The 20183-nt window shown below is 46.9% G+C and overlaps 2 protein-coding genes and 1 long non-coding RNA gene across 3 annotated transcripts; all 3 read right to left on the reverse strand.

Annotated features, from left to right (window-relative positions):
* Positions 1 to 123: 123 nt before the first annotated feature.
* On the reverse strand, positions 124 to 1101 carry LOC307020060 (CD5 antigen-like; the record flags this gene model as incomplete). The annotated part of the gene is made up of 3 exons (XM_079651162.1): positions 124 to 339; positions 424 to 735; positions 1080 to 1101. The coding sequence occupies 3 exons, from the start codon at positions 1099 to 1101 to the stop codon at positions 173 to 175; spliced, it is 501 nt and encodes a 166-aa protein (XP_079507288.1). The 3' UTR covers positions 124 to 172.
* A 1660-nt stretch (positions 1102 to 2761) lies between these two features.
* On the reverse strand, positions 2762 to 3901 carry LOC307020069 (scavenger receptor cysteine-rich type 1 protein M130-like; the record flags this gene model as incomplete). The annotated part of the gene is made up of 3 exons (XM_079651176.1): positions 3689 to 3901; positions 3193 to 3504; positions 2762 to 3108 (listed from the first exon to the last, which is right to left on the reverse strand). Exons 1-3 carry the CDS (start codon positions 3705 to 3707, stop codon positions 2762 to 2764), a joined length of 678 nt encoding a protein of 225 aa, XP_079507302.1. The 5' UTR covers positions 3708 to 3901.
* On the reverse strand, positions 3902 to 15240 carry LOC307023064. The gene is made up of 3 exons (XR_013803583.1): positions 15091 to 15240; positions 9657 to 9689; positions 3902 to 3979 (listed from the first exon to the last, which is right to left on the reverse strand). It is a non-coding gene; the product is annotated as an uncharacterized lncRNA (long non-coding RNA).
* Between the last annotated feature and the right edge of the window lie 4943 nt (positions 15241 to 20183).

A 20183-nucleotide genomic window follows, 5' to 3' on the forward strand; every position in this document is an offset into this window, starting at 1 on the left:
GAGAGAGAGAGAGAGACCTTTCGAAAATGGCCTCTGGCGGGCTTACCTGAGCAGATGAGAGTCATGGTGGAGGAAGAGGAGTGCGATCCTACACACTCCCTCGGAGAACTAAACCAAAGACAGCCATTGCCGATAAACCACACAGGTCTCAATGAGGACTCCTCTCTCTCTCTTACAGAAACAGCAGAGCACAGTCGAGATCTGAGCAGAGAACACCTGCTGCTGCCTGCAGGATCCAGAGAGAGGGATAGCCCTCTGGTCTCCATTCTCCCTGAAGCTTCACCTCCAGGTCTCCTGCACAGCGACTCTCTCCTCCCACCAGTCTGACCTCATGAGGATCTGGAGAGAAACAAGAGAGAGATCAGAGAGAGAATAAAGAGAGTTTGATGAGAACAGAATGAACCAATCACAGCTCCTCTCTACCTGAGCAGGTGAGGCTAACAGCTGTGCCAGGTGAGCAGGTGTTTCTCTCTGAGGCTGAGCTACAGTCCAGGAGAGCAGACTCATGGCCTCCACACTGGAACTCTTTGGTCCCCATTGGAGCCTCCCCTTCTCCATAGAGCGCCCCCTGGAGGACTGAAGGAGCCCCACAGCCCAGCTGCCTGCAGACCACCTGAGCATCCTGCTGGTCAAAGTCAGCCTCACACACTGAGGACCAGGACGGGTTAGACTGGTCCGACTTCACCTCCAGTCTGCCTGAGCACGGACTGGTCCCCCTCAGCAGCCTGACAGAGTCTGCAGAGGACAGAAGATCAAACAGAGGTCAAAGACACACCATCAAAGAGATGAAACTATATTTCAGACTGGACTCAGTTCCAACATGAGTTGATGATGAACAACAGAACACTTCTTTATATCAGCAGACTGCAGGTACCCTCACATCTACACCTGATACCCTCTAGCAAGTGGTCTCCTTTAGTGAACCCGTTCCCTGTGTCCTCAAACAATGAAACATCCTCCTCTGCAGATGCAACTCCTTGTTATTGTTCTAAGAGAATCTGTAACCTAGCATACAAAGATGTTTAGAGATGTTTTAAAAAGTGAAAGTGATAGGGTCTGGACTGTCTCCATGTGAGGACCCCCCAGGGTGAAGGACTCCATGTGGTGTGGAGATACTGAATAGCCCGGCTGAGCTGATCAAAGCTGTGTTCAGGAGGTCTTGGTGCTGTTATGGTGGAACCCAAAGAACCTGCTGGTGGAACCCAAAGAACCTGCTGGTGGAACCTAGAGAACTTGCTGGTGGAACCCAGAGAACCTGCTGGTGGAACCAAAAGAACCTGCTGGTGGAACCCAAAGAACCTGCTGGAGGAACCCAAAGAACCTGCTGGTGGAACCCAAAGAACCTGCTGGTGGAACCCAGAGAACCTGCTGGTGGAACCTAGAGAACCTGCTGGTGGAACCCAAAGAACCTGCTGGTGGAACCCAGAGAACCTGCTGGTGGAACCAAAAGAACCTGCTGGTGGAACCTAGAGAACCTGCTGGTGGAACCCAAAGAACCTGCTGGTGGAACCCAGAGAACCTGCTGGTGGAACCCAAAGAACCTGCTGGTGGAACCCAGAGAACCTGCTGGTGGAACCCAAAGAACCTGCTGGTGGAACCTAGAGAACCTGCTGGTGGAACCCAGAGAACCTGCTGGTGGAACCCAGAGGCTCAGAGAGGTGGAGCTGAAGGAGGAGTCCTTTCAGACTGGTTGGCCCCGGGGACTCCTGGAGCAGCAGACATGTTTCATATACACACATCAGGGAGGGCCGTTTGGAGACAAACAGTGATTCATATTCACTGGGAGCTACTGGAGCCTTTAGAACAGGGATTGGCAACTTTGATGGTGGTGGGGGCCACATCATTGATGTACTGGCCACCAGGGGGCCGCAGATTCACTTGGAACATACACACACAACAATTCCATGTGTTGTATGTAATTATTAACAAATATACTAAGTCTGACATCTTCATTGACATTTTACAATCAAAGGGAACATCCTCTAATAAGCTCACTAAACAAATATCAGTTCACAGAAATGTTATTTCATTTTTACAAGTGGCATGTTTGTATTGAACAGGTTATTAAACAGTGGAATAAAACGATGTTAAACTATTGGAAAGCACGGAAAATGTGTGTGTATTGAGATTAACCATTAAGATGACATACACATGAAATCATGAACACTAACCCAGACATTAGTTATCTAACTTGAACCTAAAACACTTGTAGCCTGTCTCTGCATTCCCCTTATTCCACAATAAGGGGAGTGTCCACAAAGACACCTGTCAGCTCTCTCCTGTTCCTCACACCACTCCCCCTCCCTCCCGCTGAAATTATGAATGAAAAGCGTAGTAATCATAGATAACACGGCAGGGTCTGTGACAGTTTGTTTTCATCTGATTTCAAATAAACAAAGTCTTGGTTTTTAGAATATTAAACTTGTTTCGCCAGATTCAGATGATAAATACAACTTTTAAGCTTGTAAAGGCATAAGTACAAGAGGCAACCTAACGTCACAGCAGGCATAACAACAGCCGGTGTTTCTTGTGAGGGTTTCCCCGGGAAATAAACACAATACACACAAACGCGTCACAGATTATTTTGCGGTATTTGAAATCATGTACGCAGCTCGCGATGTAACTAGGAGTCTAGTGGACGTTATCAGTACTACAAGTTTTTAAAAATTAATTAGGTTGTTTATAAATGAATCTGAGGGCCGCAAAAAGAGGAGGTGGGGGCCGCATGCGGCTCGCGGGCCGCCATTTGCCCATCCCTGCTTTAGAAGATGTGATAGATGATGTCATTGGTGGTGTCACTGATGGGTTTACCTGAGCAGGTGAGAGTCCAGATGGTGGAAGAGGAATATGATTCTACACACTCCCTCAGAGGAGATCCAGACTGAAAACAGCCAAAGCTGATCCCCCACACAAGTCTCTCTGAGGACCCCTCTCTCTCTCCTGCAAAAGCAGCAGAGCCACAGTCGAGATCTCTGCAGGCAACTGCTGCTGCCTGCAGGGTCCAGAGAGACTCAAAGCCCCACACTGGTCTCCATTCTCCCTTATATTTCCCCTCCAGGTCTCCTGCACAGCGACTCTCTCCTCCCACCAGTCTGACCTCATAAGGCTCTGCAGAGAAACAAGAGAGAGATCAGAGAGAGAATAAAGAGAGTTTGATGAGAACAGAATGAACCAATCACAGCTCCTCTCTACCTGAGCAGGTGAGGCTAACAGCTGTGCCAGCTGAGCAGGTGTTTCTCTCTGAGGCTGAGCTACAGTCCAGGAGAGCAGACTCATGGCCTCCACACTGGAACTCTTTGGTCCCCATTGGAGCCTCCCCTTCTCCATAGAGCGCCCCCTGGAGGACTGAAGGAGCCCCACAGCCCAGCTGCCTGCAGACCACCTGAGCATCCTGCTGGTCAAAGTCAGCCTCACACACTGAGGACCAGGACGGGTTAGACTGGTCAGACTTCACCTCCAGTCTGCCTGAGCACAGACTGGTCCCCCCCACCAGCCTGACAGAGTCTGCAGAGGACAGAAGATCAAACAGAGGTCAAAGACACACCATCAAAGAGATGAAACTATATTTCAGATTCAAACTGGACTCATCAGGGGGGGCCGTCTGGAGGCAAACAGTGTTTCCATATTCACTGGGAACTACTGGACCCTTTTTATAATATGGGATAGATGATATCACTGATGGGCTTACCTGAGCAGGTGAGAGTCATGATGGAGGAAGAGGAATGTGATGCTGCACACTCCCTCAGATCAGATCTAGACTGAACACAGCCAGATCTGATCCACCACACAGGTCTCTCTGAGGATTCCTCTCTCTGTCCTGCAGAAACAGCAGAGCCACAGTCCAGCTCTCTGCAGAAAACACCTGCTTCCTTCAGGGTCCTGAGAGAGGAAGGGCCCCACACTGGTCTCCATTCTCCCTCCTGGTTCAGCTCCAGGTCTCCTGCACAGCGACTCTCTCCTCCCTCGAGTCTGAAAGGCTCTGAACAGAAACAGCAGAGTCTTGTACTTTAGTTGCTTGCAGCAGATGTAATATTTAATAAGTATTACTAAAATAAACATGTTGTATCATGAACCCACGTAGGGGACTCTAACCACGTAGGGGACTCTAACCACGTAGGGGACTCTAACCACGTAGGGGACTCTAACCACGTAGGGGACTTTAACCACGTAGGGGAATCTAACCACGTAGGGGACTCTAACCACGTAGGGGACTCTAACCACGTAGGGGACTCTAACCACGTAGGGGACTTTAACCACGTAGGGGACTTTAACCACGTAGGGGACTCTAACCAAGTAGGGGACTTTAACCACGTAGGGGACTTTAACCACGTAGGGGACTCTAACCACGTAGGGGACTTTCACCACGTAGGGGACTCTAACCACGTAGGGGACTCTAACCACGTAGGGGACTTTAACCACGTAAGGGACTCTAACCACGTAGGGGACTTTAACCAAGTAGGGGACTTTAACCACGTAGGGGACTTTAACCACGTAGGGGACTCTAACCACGTAGGGGACTCTAACCACGTAGGGGACTCTAACCACGTAGGGGACTTTAACCACGTAGGGGACTTTAACCACGTAGGGGACTCTAACCACGTAGGGGACTCTAACCACGTAGGGGACTCTAACCACGTAGGGGACTTTAACCACGTAGGGGACTCTAACCACGTAGGGGACTTTAACCACGTAGGGGACTCTAACCGCGTAGGGGACTTTAACCGCGTAGGGGACTTTAACCACGTAAGGGACTCTAACCACGTAGGGGACTTTAACCAAGTAGGGGACTTTAACCACGTAGGGGACTTTAACCACGTAGGGGACTCTAACCACGTAGGGGACTCTAACCACGTAGGGGACTCTAACCACGTAGGGGACTTTAACCACGTAGGGGAATCTAACCACGTAGGGGACTCTAACCACGTAGGGGACTCTAACCACGTAGGGGACTTTAACCACGTAGGGGACTTTAACCACGTAGGGGACTCTAACCAAGTAGGGGACTTTAACCACGTAGGGGACTTTAACCACGTAGGGGACTCTAACCACGTAGGGGACTTTCACCACGTAGGGGACTCTAACCACGTAGGGGACTCTAACCACGTAGGGGACTTTAACCACGTAAGGGACTCTAACCACGTAGGGGACTTTAACCAAGTAGGGGACTTTAACCACGTAGGGGACTTTAACCACGTAGGGGACTCTAACCACGTAGGGGACTCTAACCACGTAGGGGACTCTAACCACGTAGGGGACTTTAACCACGTAGGGGACTTTAACCACGTAGGGGACTTTAACCACGTAGGGGACTCTAACCACGTAGGGGACTCTAACCACGTAGGGGACTCTAACCACGTAGGGGACTTTAACCACGTAGGGGACTCTAACCACGTAGGGGACTTTAACCACGTAGGGGACTCTAACCACGTAGGGGACTTTAACCGCGTAGGGGACTTTAACCACGTAAGGGACTCTAACCACGTAGGGGACTTTAACCAAGTAGGGGACTTTAACCACGTAGGGGACTTTAACCACGTAGGGGACTCTAACCACGTAGGGGACTCTAACCACGTAGGGGACTTTAACCACGTAGGGGACTCTAACTACGTAGGGGACTTTAACCACGTAGGGGACTTTAACCACGTAGGGGACTCTAACCACGTAGGGGACTCTAACTACGTAGGGGACTTTAACCACGTAGGGGACTCTAACCACGCAGGAGACTCTAACCACGTAGGGGACTTTAACCACGTAGGGGACTCTAACCACGTAGGAGACTCTAACCACGTAGGGGACTTTAACCACGTAGGGGACTCTAACCACGTAGGAGACTCTAACCACGTAGGGGACTTTAACCACGTAGGGGACTTTCACCACGTAGGGGACTTTAACCACGTAGGCGACTTTCACCACGTAGGGGACTTTAACCACGTAGGGGACTTTCACTACGTAGGGGACTTTAACCACGTAGGGGACTCTAACCACATAGGGGACTTTCACCACGTAGGGGACTTTAACCACGTAGGGGACTTTCACCACGGAGGGGACTTTAACCACGTAGGGGACTCTAACCACGTAAGGGACTCTAATCACGTAGGGGACTCTAACCATGTAGGGGACTCTAACCACCACGTAGGGGACTCTAACCACCACGTAGGGGACTCTAACCACGTAGGGGACTTTAACCGCGTAGGGGACTTTAACCCCGTAGGGGACTCTAACCACGTAGGGGACTTTAACCACGTAGGGGACTTTAACCACGTAGGGGACTCTAACCACGTAGGGGACTTTAACCACGTAGGGGACTCTAACCACGTAGGGGACTCTAACCACGTAGGGGACTCTAACCACGTAGGGGACTTTAACCACGTAGGGGACTTTAACCACGTAGGGGACTCTAACTACGTAGGGGACTTTAACCACGTAGGGGACTCTAACCACGTAGGGGACTTTAACCACGTAGGGGACTCTAACTACGTAGGGGACTTTAACCACGTAGGGGACTCTAACCACGTAGGGGACTCTAACCACGTAGGGGACTCTAACCACGCAGGAGACTCTAACCACGTAGGGGACTTTAACCACGTAGGGGACTCTAACCACGTAGGGGACTCTAACCACGTAGGGGACTTTAACCACGTAGGGGACTCTAACCACGTAGGAGACTCTAACCACGTAGGGGACTTTAACCACGTAGGGGCTTTCACCACGTAGGGGACTTTAACCACGTAGGGGACTTTCACCACGTTGGGGACTTTAACCACGTAGGGGACTTTCACTACGTAGGGGACTTTAACCACGTAGGGGACTCTAACCACGTAGGGGACTTTCACCACGTAGGGGACTTTAACCACGTAGGGGACTCTAACCACGTAGGGGACTTTCACCACGTAGGGGACTTTAACCACGTAGGGGACTTTAACCACGTAGGGGACTCTAACCACGTAGGGGACTTTAACCACGTAGGGGACTTTAACCACGTAGGGGACTCTAACCACGTAGGGGACTTTAACCACGTAGGGGACTCTAACCACGTAGGGGACTCTAACCACGTAGGGGACTCTAACCACGTAGGGGACTCTAACCACGTAGGGGACTTTAACCACGTAGGGGACTCTAACTGCGTAGGGGACTTTAACCACATAGGGGACTTTAACCACGTAGGGGACTCTAACCACGTAGGGGACTCTAACTACGTAGGGGACTTTAACCACGTAGGGGACTCTAACCACGCAGGAGACTCTAACCACGTAGGGGACTTTAACCACGTAGGGGACTCTAACCACGTAGGAGACTCTAACCACGTAGGGGACTTTAACCACATAGGGGACTCTAACCACGTAGGAGACTCTAACCACGTAGGGGACTTTCACCACGTAGGGGACTTTCACCACGTAGGGGACTTTAACCACGTAGGCGACTTTCACCACGTAGGGGACTTTAACCACGTAGGGGACTTTCACTACGTAGGGGACTTTAACCACGTAGGGGACTCTAACCACGTAGGGGACTTTCACCACGTAGGGGACTTTAACCACGTAGGGGACTTTCACCACGTAAGGGACTCTAATCACGTAGGGGACTCTAACCATGTAGGGGACTCTAACCACCACGTAGGGGACTTTAACCACGTAGGGGACTCTAACCACGTAGGGGACTTTAACCGCGTAGGGGACTTTAACCACGTAGGGGACTCTAACCACGTATGGGGACTTTAACCACGTAGGGGACTTTAACCACGTAGGGGACTCTAACCACGTAGGGGACTTTAACCACGTAGGGGACTCTATCCACGTAGGGGACTCTAACCACGTAGGGGACTCTAACCACGTAGGGGACTTTAACCACGTAGGGGACTTTAACCACGTAGGGGACTCTAACTACGTAGGGGACTTTAACCACGTAGGGGACTCTAACCACGTAGGGGACTCTAACCACGTATGGGACTTTAACCACGTAGGGGACTCTAACCACGCAGGAGACTCTAACCACGTAGGGGACTTTAACCACGTAGGGGACTCTAACCACGTAGGGGACTCTAACCACGTAGGGGACTTTAACCACGTAGGGGACTCTAACCACGTAGGAGACTATAACCACGTAGGGGACTTTAACCACGTAGGGGCTTTCACCACGTAGGGGACTTTAACCACGTAGGGGACTTTCACCACGTAGGGGACTTTAACCACGTAGGGGACTTTCACTACGTAGGGGACTTTAACCACGTAGGGGACTCTAACCACGTAGGGGACTTTCACCACGTAGGGGACTTTAACCACGTAGGGGACTCTAACCACGTAGGGGACTTTCACCACGTAGGGGACTTTAACCACGTAGGGGACTTTCACCACGGAGGGGACTTTAACCACGTAGGGGACTCTAACCACGTAAGGGACTCTAATCACGTAGGGGACTCTAACCATGTAGGGGACTCTAACCACCACGTAGGGGACTTTAACCACGTAGGGGACTTTCACCACGTAGGGGACTTTAACCACGTAGGGGACTTTCACTACGAAGGGGACTTTAACCACGTAGGGGACTCTAACCACTTAGGGGACTTTAACCACGTAGGGGACTTTCACTACGAAGGGGACTTTAACCACGTAGGGGACTTTAACCACGTAGGGGACTTTCACCACGTAGGGGACTTTAACCACGTAGGGGACTTTCACTACGAAGGGGACTTTAACCACGTAGGGGACTTTAACCACGTAGGGGACTTTCACTACGAAGGGGACTTTCACCACGTAGGGGACTTTAACCACGTAGGGGACTTTCACTACGAAGGGGACTTTAACCACGTAGGGGACTTTCACCACGTAGGGGACTTTAACCAAGTAGGGGACTGTAACCACGGAGGGGACTTTCACCACGTAGGGGACTTTAACCACGTAGGGGACTGTAACCACGGAGGGGACTTTAACCACGTAGGGGACTGTAACCACGTAGGGGACTCTAATCACGTAGGGGACTCTAACCATGTAGGGGACTATAACCACCACGTAGGGGACTCTAACCACTTAGGGGACTCTAACCACCACATAGGGGACTCTAACCACGTAGGGGACTCTAACCACGTAGGGGACTCTAACCACCACGTAGGGGACTCTAACCACGTAGGGGACTCTAACCACTTAGGGGACTCTAATCACGTAGGGGACTCTAACCACCACGTAGGGGACTCTAACCACGTAGGGGACTCTAATCACGTAGGGGACTCTAACCATGTAGGGGACTCTAACCACCACGTAGGGGAATCTAACCACGTAGGGGACTTTCACCACGTAGAGGACTTTAACCACGTAGGGGACTTTAACCACGTAGGGGACTCTAACCACGTAGGGGACTTTCACCACGTAGGGGACTTTAACCACGTAGGGGACTTTAACCACGTAGGGGACTCTAACCACGTAGGGGACTTTCACCACGTAGGGGACTTGAATCACGTAGGGGACTTTCACCACGGAGGGGACTTTAAGCCTAAAAATAATAAGCCTGAATATATCAGTTAAAAGCAGCGGCAAAAATAAAAGTGCTCAGCCTGGATTTAAAAGTTCTGACTCCGGGGACAGAAATCTGAGCAGAAGACCTGAGTTTTCAATCACTTTAAGGGGTGGGGGGGGGGGGGGGGGGTCACAACACTGGCAGCTTACCTGTTGAGTTTTGTTCTCCTTCAGCCTGGAGTCCTGAGGAGAAATCACAAGGTTGATTTGTACAGTTTTCTATCACCTCAGAAACACTTCAGTGATCTCACTCTGGAGCCATTTTACCATTTACTATATCTGAGATAAACATGTTCATATAGAGAACACTTCATTTAGAGCTCGAGCACCAGTTCATTCAGGAGATACGCTTCTTCACAGAGAAACATGGTCACACTTTAAACCTGCTTTCATGCCTCTGTATAGCTCAGTGGTTAGAGCTGTCCCACAAAGACACACACACATACACACACACATACGCACACACACATACGCACACATACTGTATACACACACAGACATACACACTAACACAGACACACATACACACGCACACTCACACACACACGCACACTCAAACGCTGGCGCACTTAGCTGCCGCTGCTCTCCAGCTACTTTTAGTTTTATGTAATGCAACTGTTATCGCTCACTTTGATGACTTTGGCCATTATGATATGATCTGGATGTATCTGCCCAACGATCAAATTAACCGGTGTACGTATATGCAGTGTGTGTGTATTTTTTGACTAACATCAACCCTACCTGCTGTGTGTCGGGCCACCACCCCTCACCAGGTCCGGTTCCGGAACAAAACGACTCAGGGTGCATCTGAGATTAGAGAGGGTGCAGTGGTAAAGTGCTATTTTTATAAGTGGGGAGTGGACCTAACACCCTGTAGGGGGTCTACACCTCCTCTAGGGGGGTCCTCACCTTCTCTAGGAGGGTCCTCACCTCCTCTAGGGCGGCCCGGGGGCATGCTCCCCTGGGAAGATTTTTTTTTAAATATTGAAGTTCAAAGCATCAATCTGGTGAACTTTGAGAGCAACATTAAGAGATCTATAGATCTATGTGCTCTTTGCTTGATTCATGCCTTCCAAGTCCCTTATCACGTAGCCTATAAGAGCATGGCGCCAGTTAGCAAGTTGTGGTGAAGGCATCTGACTTACTTGAACCGAAATGTCTACAAGCATAGCAGAAGATAGCATCTTTTTTTTACATGAATATTCCAGCCAATCTCTGTTTTGAAACCATGAGCTGCAAAATGAGTACAGGCGAGTTGGGTACTTTTTTAAATATACCTGGGCAGGCTCTGTTTTGCCGAGGTCCTCTAGCACTTGCGAGCTGCTGAGGGGTGGCGGTGTTTTGGGCAACGAAGACGGCTGCGGCTGCTCCGCCTCCGTAGGCGAGGCGGGCAAAGCCGGCGAGTCGGGCGTTAGTGTCCACGACAGTGGCCGCGGGTAACGTAATGTCCCCATGATCTGAACTGTTATTACCTGCAGTAGATGCAGTGTTACTGCTGGCGATTAGGGCTGGTTGTTTGAACCATTTTCTGATGTCCATTACTGATTGCTGTGTAAGCACCTTGCAGATGACGAACGCGCAGCGGCACAGGTCATGCACACCTGACATAATAACGTTACTTACCGTTTAAATTGACCAAATAAATGCAGCAGACAATGTTATTTAACCACAATTAAAATTTATTTTATTTCAACTAAATTCTTATTCTTATTATTATTATTATTATTACTACTATTGTTATTATTATATATGTAATATCTTTCACTTTTTCTTTTTTTTTTTCACTTTTCATTTTTCAAATGAGGGTGCATAACGACTCAACTGAGGGTGCAATGCACCCTCATGCACCCCTGTAGAACCGGGCCTGCCCCTCACCTGGCTGCTTCCGCGGCGTGAGGCCCATCCTCTAGCCAAACATCACCGACAACTACACTGAACAAAAATATAAACGCAACACTTTTGTTTTTGCTCCCATTTTTCATGAGATGAACTCAAAGATCTAAAACATTTTCTTTATACACAAAATAACAATTTCTCTCAAATATTGTTCACAAATCTGAAAAAATCTGTGATAGTGAGCACTTCTCCTTTGCCGAGATAATCCATCCCACCTCACAGGTGTGGCATATCAAGATGCTGATTAGACAGCATGATTATTGCACAGGTGTGCCTTAGGCTGGCCACAATAAAAGGCCACTCTGAAACGTGCATTTTTGCTTTATTGGGGGGGTCTGGGGGGGTCCGAAAACCAGTCAGTTTCTGGTGTGAGGGTTAGGGTTAGGGTTAGGGTTAGGGTAATGTTGTGAATCGAGTGGCCCATGGTGGTGGTGGGGTTATGGTATGGGCAGGCGTATGTTATGGAGGACGAACACAGGCCACTCGATTCACAACATTACCCTAACCCTCACACCAGATACTGACTGGTTTTCGGACCCATATCTCTCTGGCCGCACTCAGTTCATCCAACTCAAAACCTTCAAATCACAGCCACTTCCAGTCACGACCGGTGTTCCCCAGGGCTCTGTCCTGGGGCCTCTTCTTTTTATCATCTATTTACTTCCTCTTGGCAATATCTTCCGTAAACACAACATCCACTTTCATTGCTACGCGGTTTGACCATCAGCTCTACTTGTCCTCCAAACCAACCACCATCCTCCCTCCATCCTCCCTGTCTGACTGCTTACAGGACATCAAATCCTGGTTTTCTTCTAACTTTCTCAAACTTAACGACAATAAAACCGAGGTTCTCCTCATTGGCACGAAATCCACCCTAACCAAACCTGACAGTTTCTCCATTACAATAGACAACTCTTCAGTCTCCCCCTCCCCTCAGGTTAAGAGTATGGGTGTCATCCTCGACGGCACACTTTTATTCAAATCTCACATCAGTAATCTCATTCGGTCTGCCTATTTCCATCTACGCAACATCCACCGCCTCCGCCCGTCCCTTAACCGTAAGACCACCGCCATTCTTGTTCACACCCTGGTCACTTCCCGCATCGACTACTGCAACTCCCTTCTCTTTGGTCTCCCTCTCAAATCCATCCACAGACTTCAACTGGTCCAGAACTCTGCCGCCCGCATCATCACCAGAACCCCCTCCATTAACCACATTACTCCTGTTCTTCAGCAGCTTCCCTAGCTCCCCGTCAAATCCCGTATCGTTTTTAAGATTCTGCTCCTCGCCTTTAAGGCCATCCATAACCTCACTCCTCTGTACCTCTCCGACCTCCTGTACATCAACACACCCATCCGCACACTCAGATCTTCTGCATCCCTCAGCCTCACTGCACCCCCTTCCGTTTAACCACCATGGGGTCTAGAGCCTTCAGCCGCTCTGCACCCCGCCTCTGGAACTCCCTCCCACCTGACATCCGCAACACTGACTCTCTCCCCATTTTCAAATCAAGCCTCAAAACATATCTCTTCACACTCGCATATCCCTGATCATTATCCATCACACATCCTCTGTTTTTATTGATTTGGTTATTTGATTGATTTATATACTGCATTGTCATTGTCTTGTTTATGTTTCTTATGCTGGCATTATGTATTGTGTATCTTGTTTTTTATGTGTTTGTACGGCGACCTTGAGAGCCTTGAAAGGTGCCTATATAAAATAAATGAATTATTATTATTATTATTACACACACACAGTCAAAAAAAACATATACTTGCAGAAACACAAATGCACAAAAACACACACACACACAAACAAACACACACATATGCACAACATTTAGCACAAAAACACTGTATTTTTATGATCAAATAGTTTACACAAGAGACGAGCATGACCATAAGACTAGACAAGCTACATCAGGCCTTCTACGGGCACCTAAACCCAGGACCAAGCTACATCAGGCCTTCTACGGGCACCTAAACCCAGGACCAAGCTACATCAGGCCTTCTACGGGCACCTAAACCCAGCACCAAGTTGCATCAGGCCTTCTACGGGCACCTAAACCCAGGACCAAGCTACATCAGGCCTTCTACGGGCACCTAAACCCAGGAACAAGCTGCATCAGGCCATCTATGGGCACCTAAACCCAGGACCAAGCTGCATCAGGCCTTCTACGGGCACCTAAACCCAGGACCAAGCTACATCAGGCCTTCTACGGGCACCTAAACCCAGCACCAAGCTGCATCAGGCCATCTATGGGCACCTAAACCCAGGACCAAGCTGCATCAGGCCATCTATGGGCACCTAAACCCAGGACCAAGCTACATCAGGCCTTCTACGGGCACCTAAACCCAGCACCAAGCTGCATCAGGCCATCTACGGGCACCTAAACCCAGGACCAAGCTACATCAGGCCTTCTATGGGCACCTAAACCCAGGACCCATCTGCATCAGGCCTTCTACGGGCACCTAAACCCAGGACCAATCTGCATCAGGCCTTCTACGGGCACCTAAAACCAGGACCAAGCTACATCAGGCCATCTATGGGCACCTAAACCCAGGACCAAGCTGCATCAGGCCATCTATGGGCACCTAAACCCAGGACCAAGCTACATCAGGCCTTCTACGGGCACCTAAACCCAGCACCAAGCTGCATCAGGCCATCTACGGGCACCTAAACCCAGGACCAAGCTACATCAGGCCTTCTATGGGCACCTAAACCCAGGACCCATCTGCATCAGGCCTTCTACGGGCACCTAAACCCAGGACCAATCTGCATCAGGCCTTCTACGGGCACCTAAACCCAGCACCAAGCTGCATCAGGCCTTCTACGGGCACCTAAACCCAGGACCAATCTGCATCAGGCCATCTATGGGCACCTAAACCCAGGACCCATCTCCTGAACTCTTCTGTGACTTATAGAGCTATAACGGAATGGAAGTCATTGCCAAACGACCTCGCTGACATAGACTCCAGAGCCTCTTTCAACAAGAGGTTGAAGGGCCATCTACTAATGACCACGTACCCTGTGAACTAATGTCATGCTTTGTGCTGGTGGGTGTCTTGTGCACTCATCCTTGGCTGAGTTTGATATTGAAAGTGGATGACCATTAGACCATTTAGTAAGGTAAAAAACTAAAAGGCCTCTCAGACGCTCTTCCGTTTACTGTTTTAATAAAGAAAAACAAATGGTCCGTAGAAGTAGGGATTCATCTCCCTCCATCATGTTGATTTGAATCAGAAGTTCTGAACATGAGCCCGCCCCGCTCGACCTTCTGAGCCAATCACAGCGCGATAATGACCTGCCTTCCGTTTCAACGATACTCCTTCCGTTTCCACTATACTTTCTCTCACACATACATGCATTGTTCTCTTGCATACATATATTATCTTCATACATGCATATATTATTTACAATATTAAATGTAAACATTGAATGAATGTGCATGAGAGCAAAATGTATAAATATGAGCATTAAAATATATTAATATGAGAACAAAATTAAAAAATGTGTGAGCGAAAAAAACGTATAAATGTGTGAGTGACAATGTTTGAGAGTGAACATGTATGTATATAAAAGGAAAATGTATGTGCGTGAGAGGACCAGTATGAATTACGGCCTATACGGTCCCTCATACACGGCAGTCTGTTCTGGGTTTTATAATAAAGTTTAAAGTCGTACCTGAGCTCCTCAGCAACAGGAACAGCAGCAGAAGGTGATCCATGCCAGAGATAGATATATACTTTATAGATATACGTATACTTTATTATGTTGGGAATAGTTTAGGTGGAGCGTCTCTCCTCCGTCTCTCTGAACATCTCACATGCTGTCGTTTCTTTATATCTGCGCACAGGAAGAGGTGCACCTGCTCTGGAACAATATCTGATCGTATTTATCTGATGTTTTCTTCCTGTATGTTCCTGCCTGAGACACAAGCTGCTCATAGCCAATTGCCCCTTGCGGGATTAATTATCTGATGGTATTTCTGAGGGTCCCATCACGCCTCTCTGTCCCTCCCCACTCCCACTGAGGCCTAAAGTCGTGCTATTTTAAGAGGAATGATTGAACTGTACCTGAGTCATTAACAGGAGTCTACAAACACGTATTTAAATTACATTTGGAGATAAACCAACATCTGCTTTTTTGTTTAAAGTAGGGCCGGGACTTGATTAAAAAAATTAATCTAATTAATTAGAGGCGTTGTAATTAATTAATCGAAATTAATCGCATTTTTAGTGAGAAGCAATTCTTTTCACATGGACTTTAGTATACCATTGAATAATGACTGAATACATAAGCTTAAGCAACAAAACATTGTTTATTTTTTTCAAGGTGGTCCTTAACCAAGACCAACAGAAAAGTGCAATTTTTGCCATAAAGTGTAGCAATAGCATATTTAGGAATATAGTACATTTCAGAGATTCAGGTAGCCTATAGGTAGGTAGACCTTCTGTAAACTATAACACTTTGTTTTTGAAGTAAAACACAATACTTTCAAGTACATTCAGAACATTGGAAACCCTGACTATTAGAAAACATCTCTCTGTTGCCTCAGAGGCCATAACAGACTTTGTTGATTTACCAACAGTTGATTTAAAAATGGGTGTGCGTCCTTGTACTCTAGCTTCCACGCTAGCTGCTATATGTTTTGCATTGAGGTGATACTTGAGGCTTGATGTGCTGCGGTGATATGCAAATTCCTTTTTGCATAATTTGCAAACAACCGTGCTCTTATCGACGCTTCCATCCGTCCGTTTTTTAAAACAAAATGTCCCATCCACGGGGCCAACCAAAGCGGTCTCATCCGCTTCTTCCTTCATGTTTGACTATTGTTCACTGTGCTTTGTTGTTGTCTGAAGTCATGAACGTTAGTTGGTGCTCCAGTATAATCGGTACCCCTGAAACTCATCCAGTGAGAAACGTTCCGCGGTGCAAAAATAAGTGCGATTAAAATGCGTTAATTTTTGTGTAATTAATTAATCTTAATTAACGCGTTAAAGTCCCGGCCCTAATTTAAAGTAAAAGGGGAAAGTGTTCATAAACCTGACATTTCTGTAAAAGCCCCTTAAAATGTACAAAACACTGATCATATATTTAACAGTTTGAGAGCTAAACTAATGAAATGAATAACTGGTGTATTTAAAACAACAGGATCTCACAGAGAGAGAGATGTAGGTTTCATACTTTGCTGACTGGGAATGAATTAAAATATATTAAAAAGGAATCTAACTTCGATACAACCAACGTTAATATCTAGGCCGTCTCCGATACCGAACTCCGGTGCTGAAAAGGCTCCGGTGAACGGCCGTCCAATCTTTTTAGGACTAAACCCCCAGAATCTACAAGATCACCTTAATCTGCTGAGGGGGGCGTTTACAGCGTGGCCTCTAACAACACGCTGCCCGTCGTATCACTATTTTAGGCACTCCAGCCACAGATGTTCGACCGCTATAGCTAAACGGAGTGTAGCGTAGTAGGTGTTGGTGGGCTGGTAGAAACCCAGAGCAGTATCTAAACTGCCCCTGGAGGGGAAACCCTGTGTCGTTGGGAGACCCCTTGGTAATTAGGGCAGCTTCAGGACCCACAGTCCCTAACCCCCAATTTTGATCCCCAGTTATACCAATCAAAACAATGCAAATGTAATATCAAACACAGCCAGAGTCAAACATCAATGTCACAGCAGTGATATTACCACATCAGCAGAGCATATGTCATATTTCAACATCAATCAAAACCACCTGAACCACAGTAACCAATGTGAGACTATAGTTTAACCTTAGCAGAGTTTATATTCCCCTTAAACAATTTAAAATCCAAATCATCAACTAATGTCAGCCTTTTCCAAGGAAGGGTGTTCTTACCTCACTCTAAGACCAAGCAGAGACCTTCAGAGACCACGTGAGAGAGAGACCAGGAGCTTTGGGTCGAAGTGTACAAAGTACAAACCGGTTTTATTAAGGTTTTTACAAAAATAGAGGATTACAAAGAATCCTTAAAAAATAACAAAGACACAGAGTCAAAATACAAAAGCAACTAGTCAAATGTCCTAAAAAAAAGCCGTCTAAAAGAGCCCAAGCCCAGGCCTGTAAAGTTAAAATAAAACAAATAAAGACTTATAGGAATAATATGCAATTTGAACGAGAGGGAATGTGAACAATGTTCATGAAAGCAGAACACATTGTCAATGTCATGTTTAGAATCAAGTTTTTTCTATTAACATTTAATTTCAAATATGCAAACTTTATACTTTAATTCATTAACAGAGACTTCATTAATTAACAGAGACAATAAGGACAGCTGGTCTCTACGATTCTCTGGCCCAGGAAGTTGATTTGAATCTGTGCGTAGGCCGCCTGCACCCTGTGCCTCATTGTCTTCATTCCCGCTGTAACCGCTCTCAAGGTTTCAAATCCCACAAGCGCCTTTTCTGAATGGTGGCTGGAACCTTTACGCTTTCATTGCTCCATCTAGAATGCATAGTGCGCATAGGTCAAAAGTTCAGAATGTTCTATGGAAACATACATCCTTTCTATTCACAGCCAATTTAGCATCTTTGTATCAATGGTAATCTCAATAGAGGTAGGTGAGGTACAGGTCAGGTCTGACACGGACACTCAAACAGCAGAACTGTGAACACCCTCTCTTGGCCATGGCATACTGGCAGGATTGGATGGCTCTGATTAGGGTTAAGCACAATACACATTTATTAGTGCCAGGAGCTTTGGACCATCAGGTAGGTACCCTTATAGGGTAGTCAAATCCTCCGTCCACCGCCTGGCCCCTCAGGCTGGCGGCCCCCTCTCTGCTACCATCACTGGGGAGGGTGACACACTACTTCTTTGCCTTCACCACCTGCACCTCTTAACAGACCTTTTCACTCTGTGTTAGGCCAAGCATGGTGTTTGACTCCTTGAAAACGCTTACCTGAAATAGTCAAGCAGAAAACAAATGTAATTAAAATTTGATTGTAAAACAATACAAAAAAGTCATAAAAGTATTTTTTCAAAGTAAAAATCAAAAGCAAATTCTTGTCAAAGTTTAAAAAGCAAACTTATCTCAAAACAATTGAATATCATCATAATGTAAAACAAAAAATAAAAGAATATAATGATTAACAACCATGTATATCAGAAAACACATGTGTCTTTCCTTCTTAACATGGATACGCACCACTGAGTATCAAAGTGGGTTCAAACAACACAAAGCCTAGTGGCTTAACAGCATTAACATTTTTCTTTTTTCTTTAAATGTATACGTAAAATGATGTTTAAAATAAATGAAGATACTCTCTGTACTCTTCCAGGCCCAATGTCAGCAGGTCAGGTCCACAGCAGTTCTGGAGCCCTCTCTCATGGTGGCCCGTCTGGTTAGCTGCTGCAAAAGATCAGTTTGGAGGCACAGCAGTCCTAGACTTCTTATCCGGAGGAGGAGAGGTAGACCCTTCCTCCAGCTCCCTAGGACTAATGTCAAAATCATTTTCTAAATGTTCTGTAACACATGCAACGTTCTGTGGTTCCCTCTCATTACTGAGGAGTCTCAGTGAGAGAGCCCTCCTAGATGCTGGCAACACATGACCAGTTAACTCTTCTCTCTGGTATGAGGGATATTATTAACCATCACTCAACAGAACGTCTATAAAGGGACTGAAACATTGCAATAGTAAATATCACTAATGTTCTTACAAATATTGTGACATCTACTTGGTTTTAAATTCATGACTACCAACCAGGAGTTGGATAAACATCAGATACTACAAAAGGAGTTGGTCCAAATCCTCAAAGTGAGCAAACCTATTCTAACGACTTTTAGCAGTTAAAAAGCTTCTAACATGATTCTACTTATTGAACTGCTCCCTGATAGGAAGAAACTAAGAACACAACTGAACTCTCCTTTCTGCTAAAAATGGATAGATCCATAAACAACTCAGCGTTGTCCGATTGAGAAAAATGGGGATAGCTAAGATCAAAGTCACAAATCCCCCATTCTTTAATGAATTTGGGGTAATCAAAACGAAATGAAAATCCAATCAGGATCTCTTGTACTGAGTGGAACCATTCTCAGAGGGAACATTCTGTCTCTCCATGACGTACTGTCACTGTCTCAGGTCAGAGAGTTGTGAGAGTATGTAAGGGCGGGGGTGCTGATCTCTATCTCGGAGCTGCATGTCAAACCACATCAACATCCGGTGCTTAACCTGCAGCACGGAGGAGAGTCAAGGAGAAATCTCCCTCTAAGCAGTTTTGAACATTTTCTTTATATTAAGTATTCCAGTACTGTATGTTGCAAGTTTTCATTTGATTGTATTTACTTGTTTGAATTAAATCTGTTTTAGGTTGACTTACAACATCTGTCCAGGGACTACAAATCAAAAATAGCCTCTGGCACATTTACAGAAATGTTGATCAATGCGCACTGTCCCTGTTACAAATAAAATGAATACATCTGTAATTAATGTTGTGTTTTATATATTTTAATTGTGTTGTTTTAATTATGTTTTGATGAATTTTTACTCTGTAAAGTGTCTTTAACTACAACTACAACTTCCGTATCAGTCCGTGACGTCACTGGGTCCAGAAAGACTTTCTCCCATTGACTAACATGGGGAAAGAGACGTCTGCAAATCAGCGGATGATTAAATAAACTACCCAGTGAACTATTTTATAGCCCTTAGAATCACTAGGTCCTGAGAGTTGTAAAATGCACTAAAAGCTGAATTCAGATTTTATTTTCTCTCTCCATTCATTCTACTGAGGGGGGGGGGGGGGGGGGGGGGG

Source organism: Notothenia rossii (assembly GCF_949606895.1).
Source record: "Notothenia rossii genome assembly, chromosome: 1".
Classification (NCBI taxonomy): domain Eukaryota; kingdom Metazoa; phylum Chordata; class Actinopteri; order Perciformes; family Nototheniidae; genus Notothenia; species Notothenia rossii.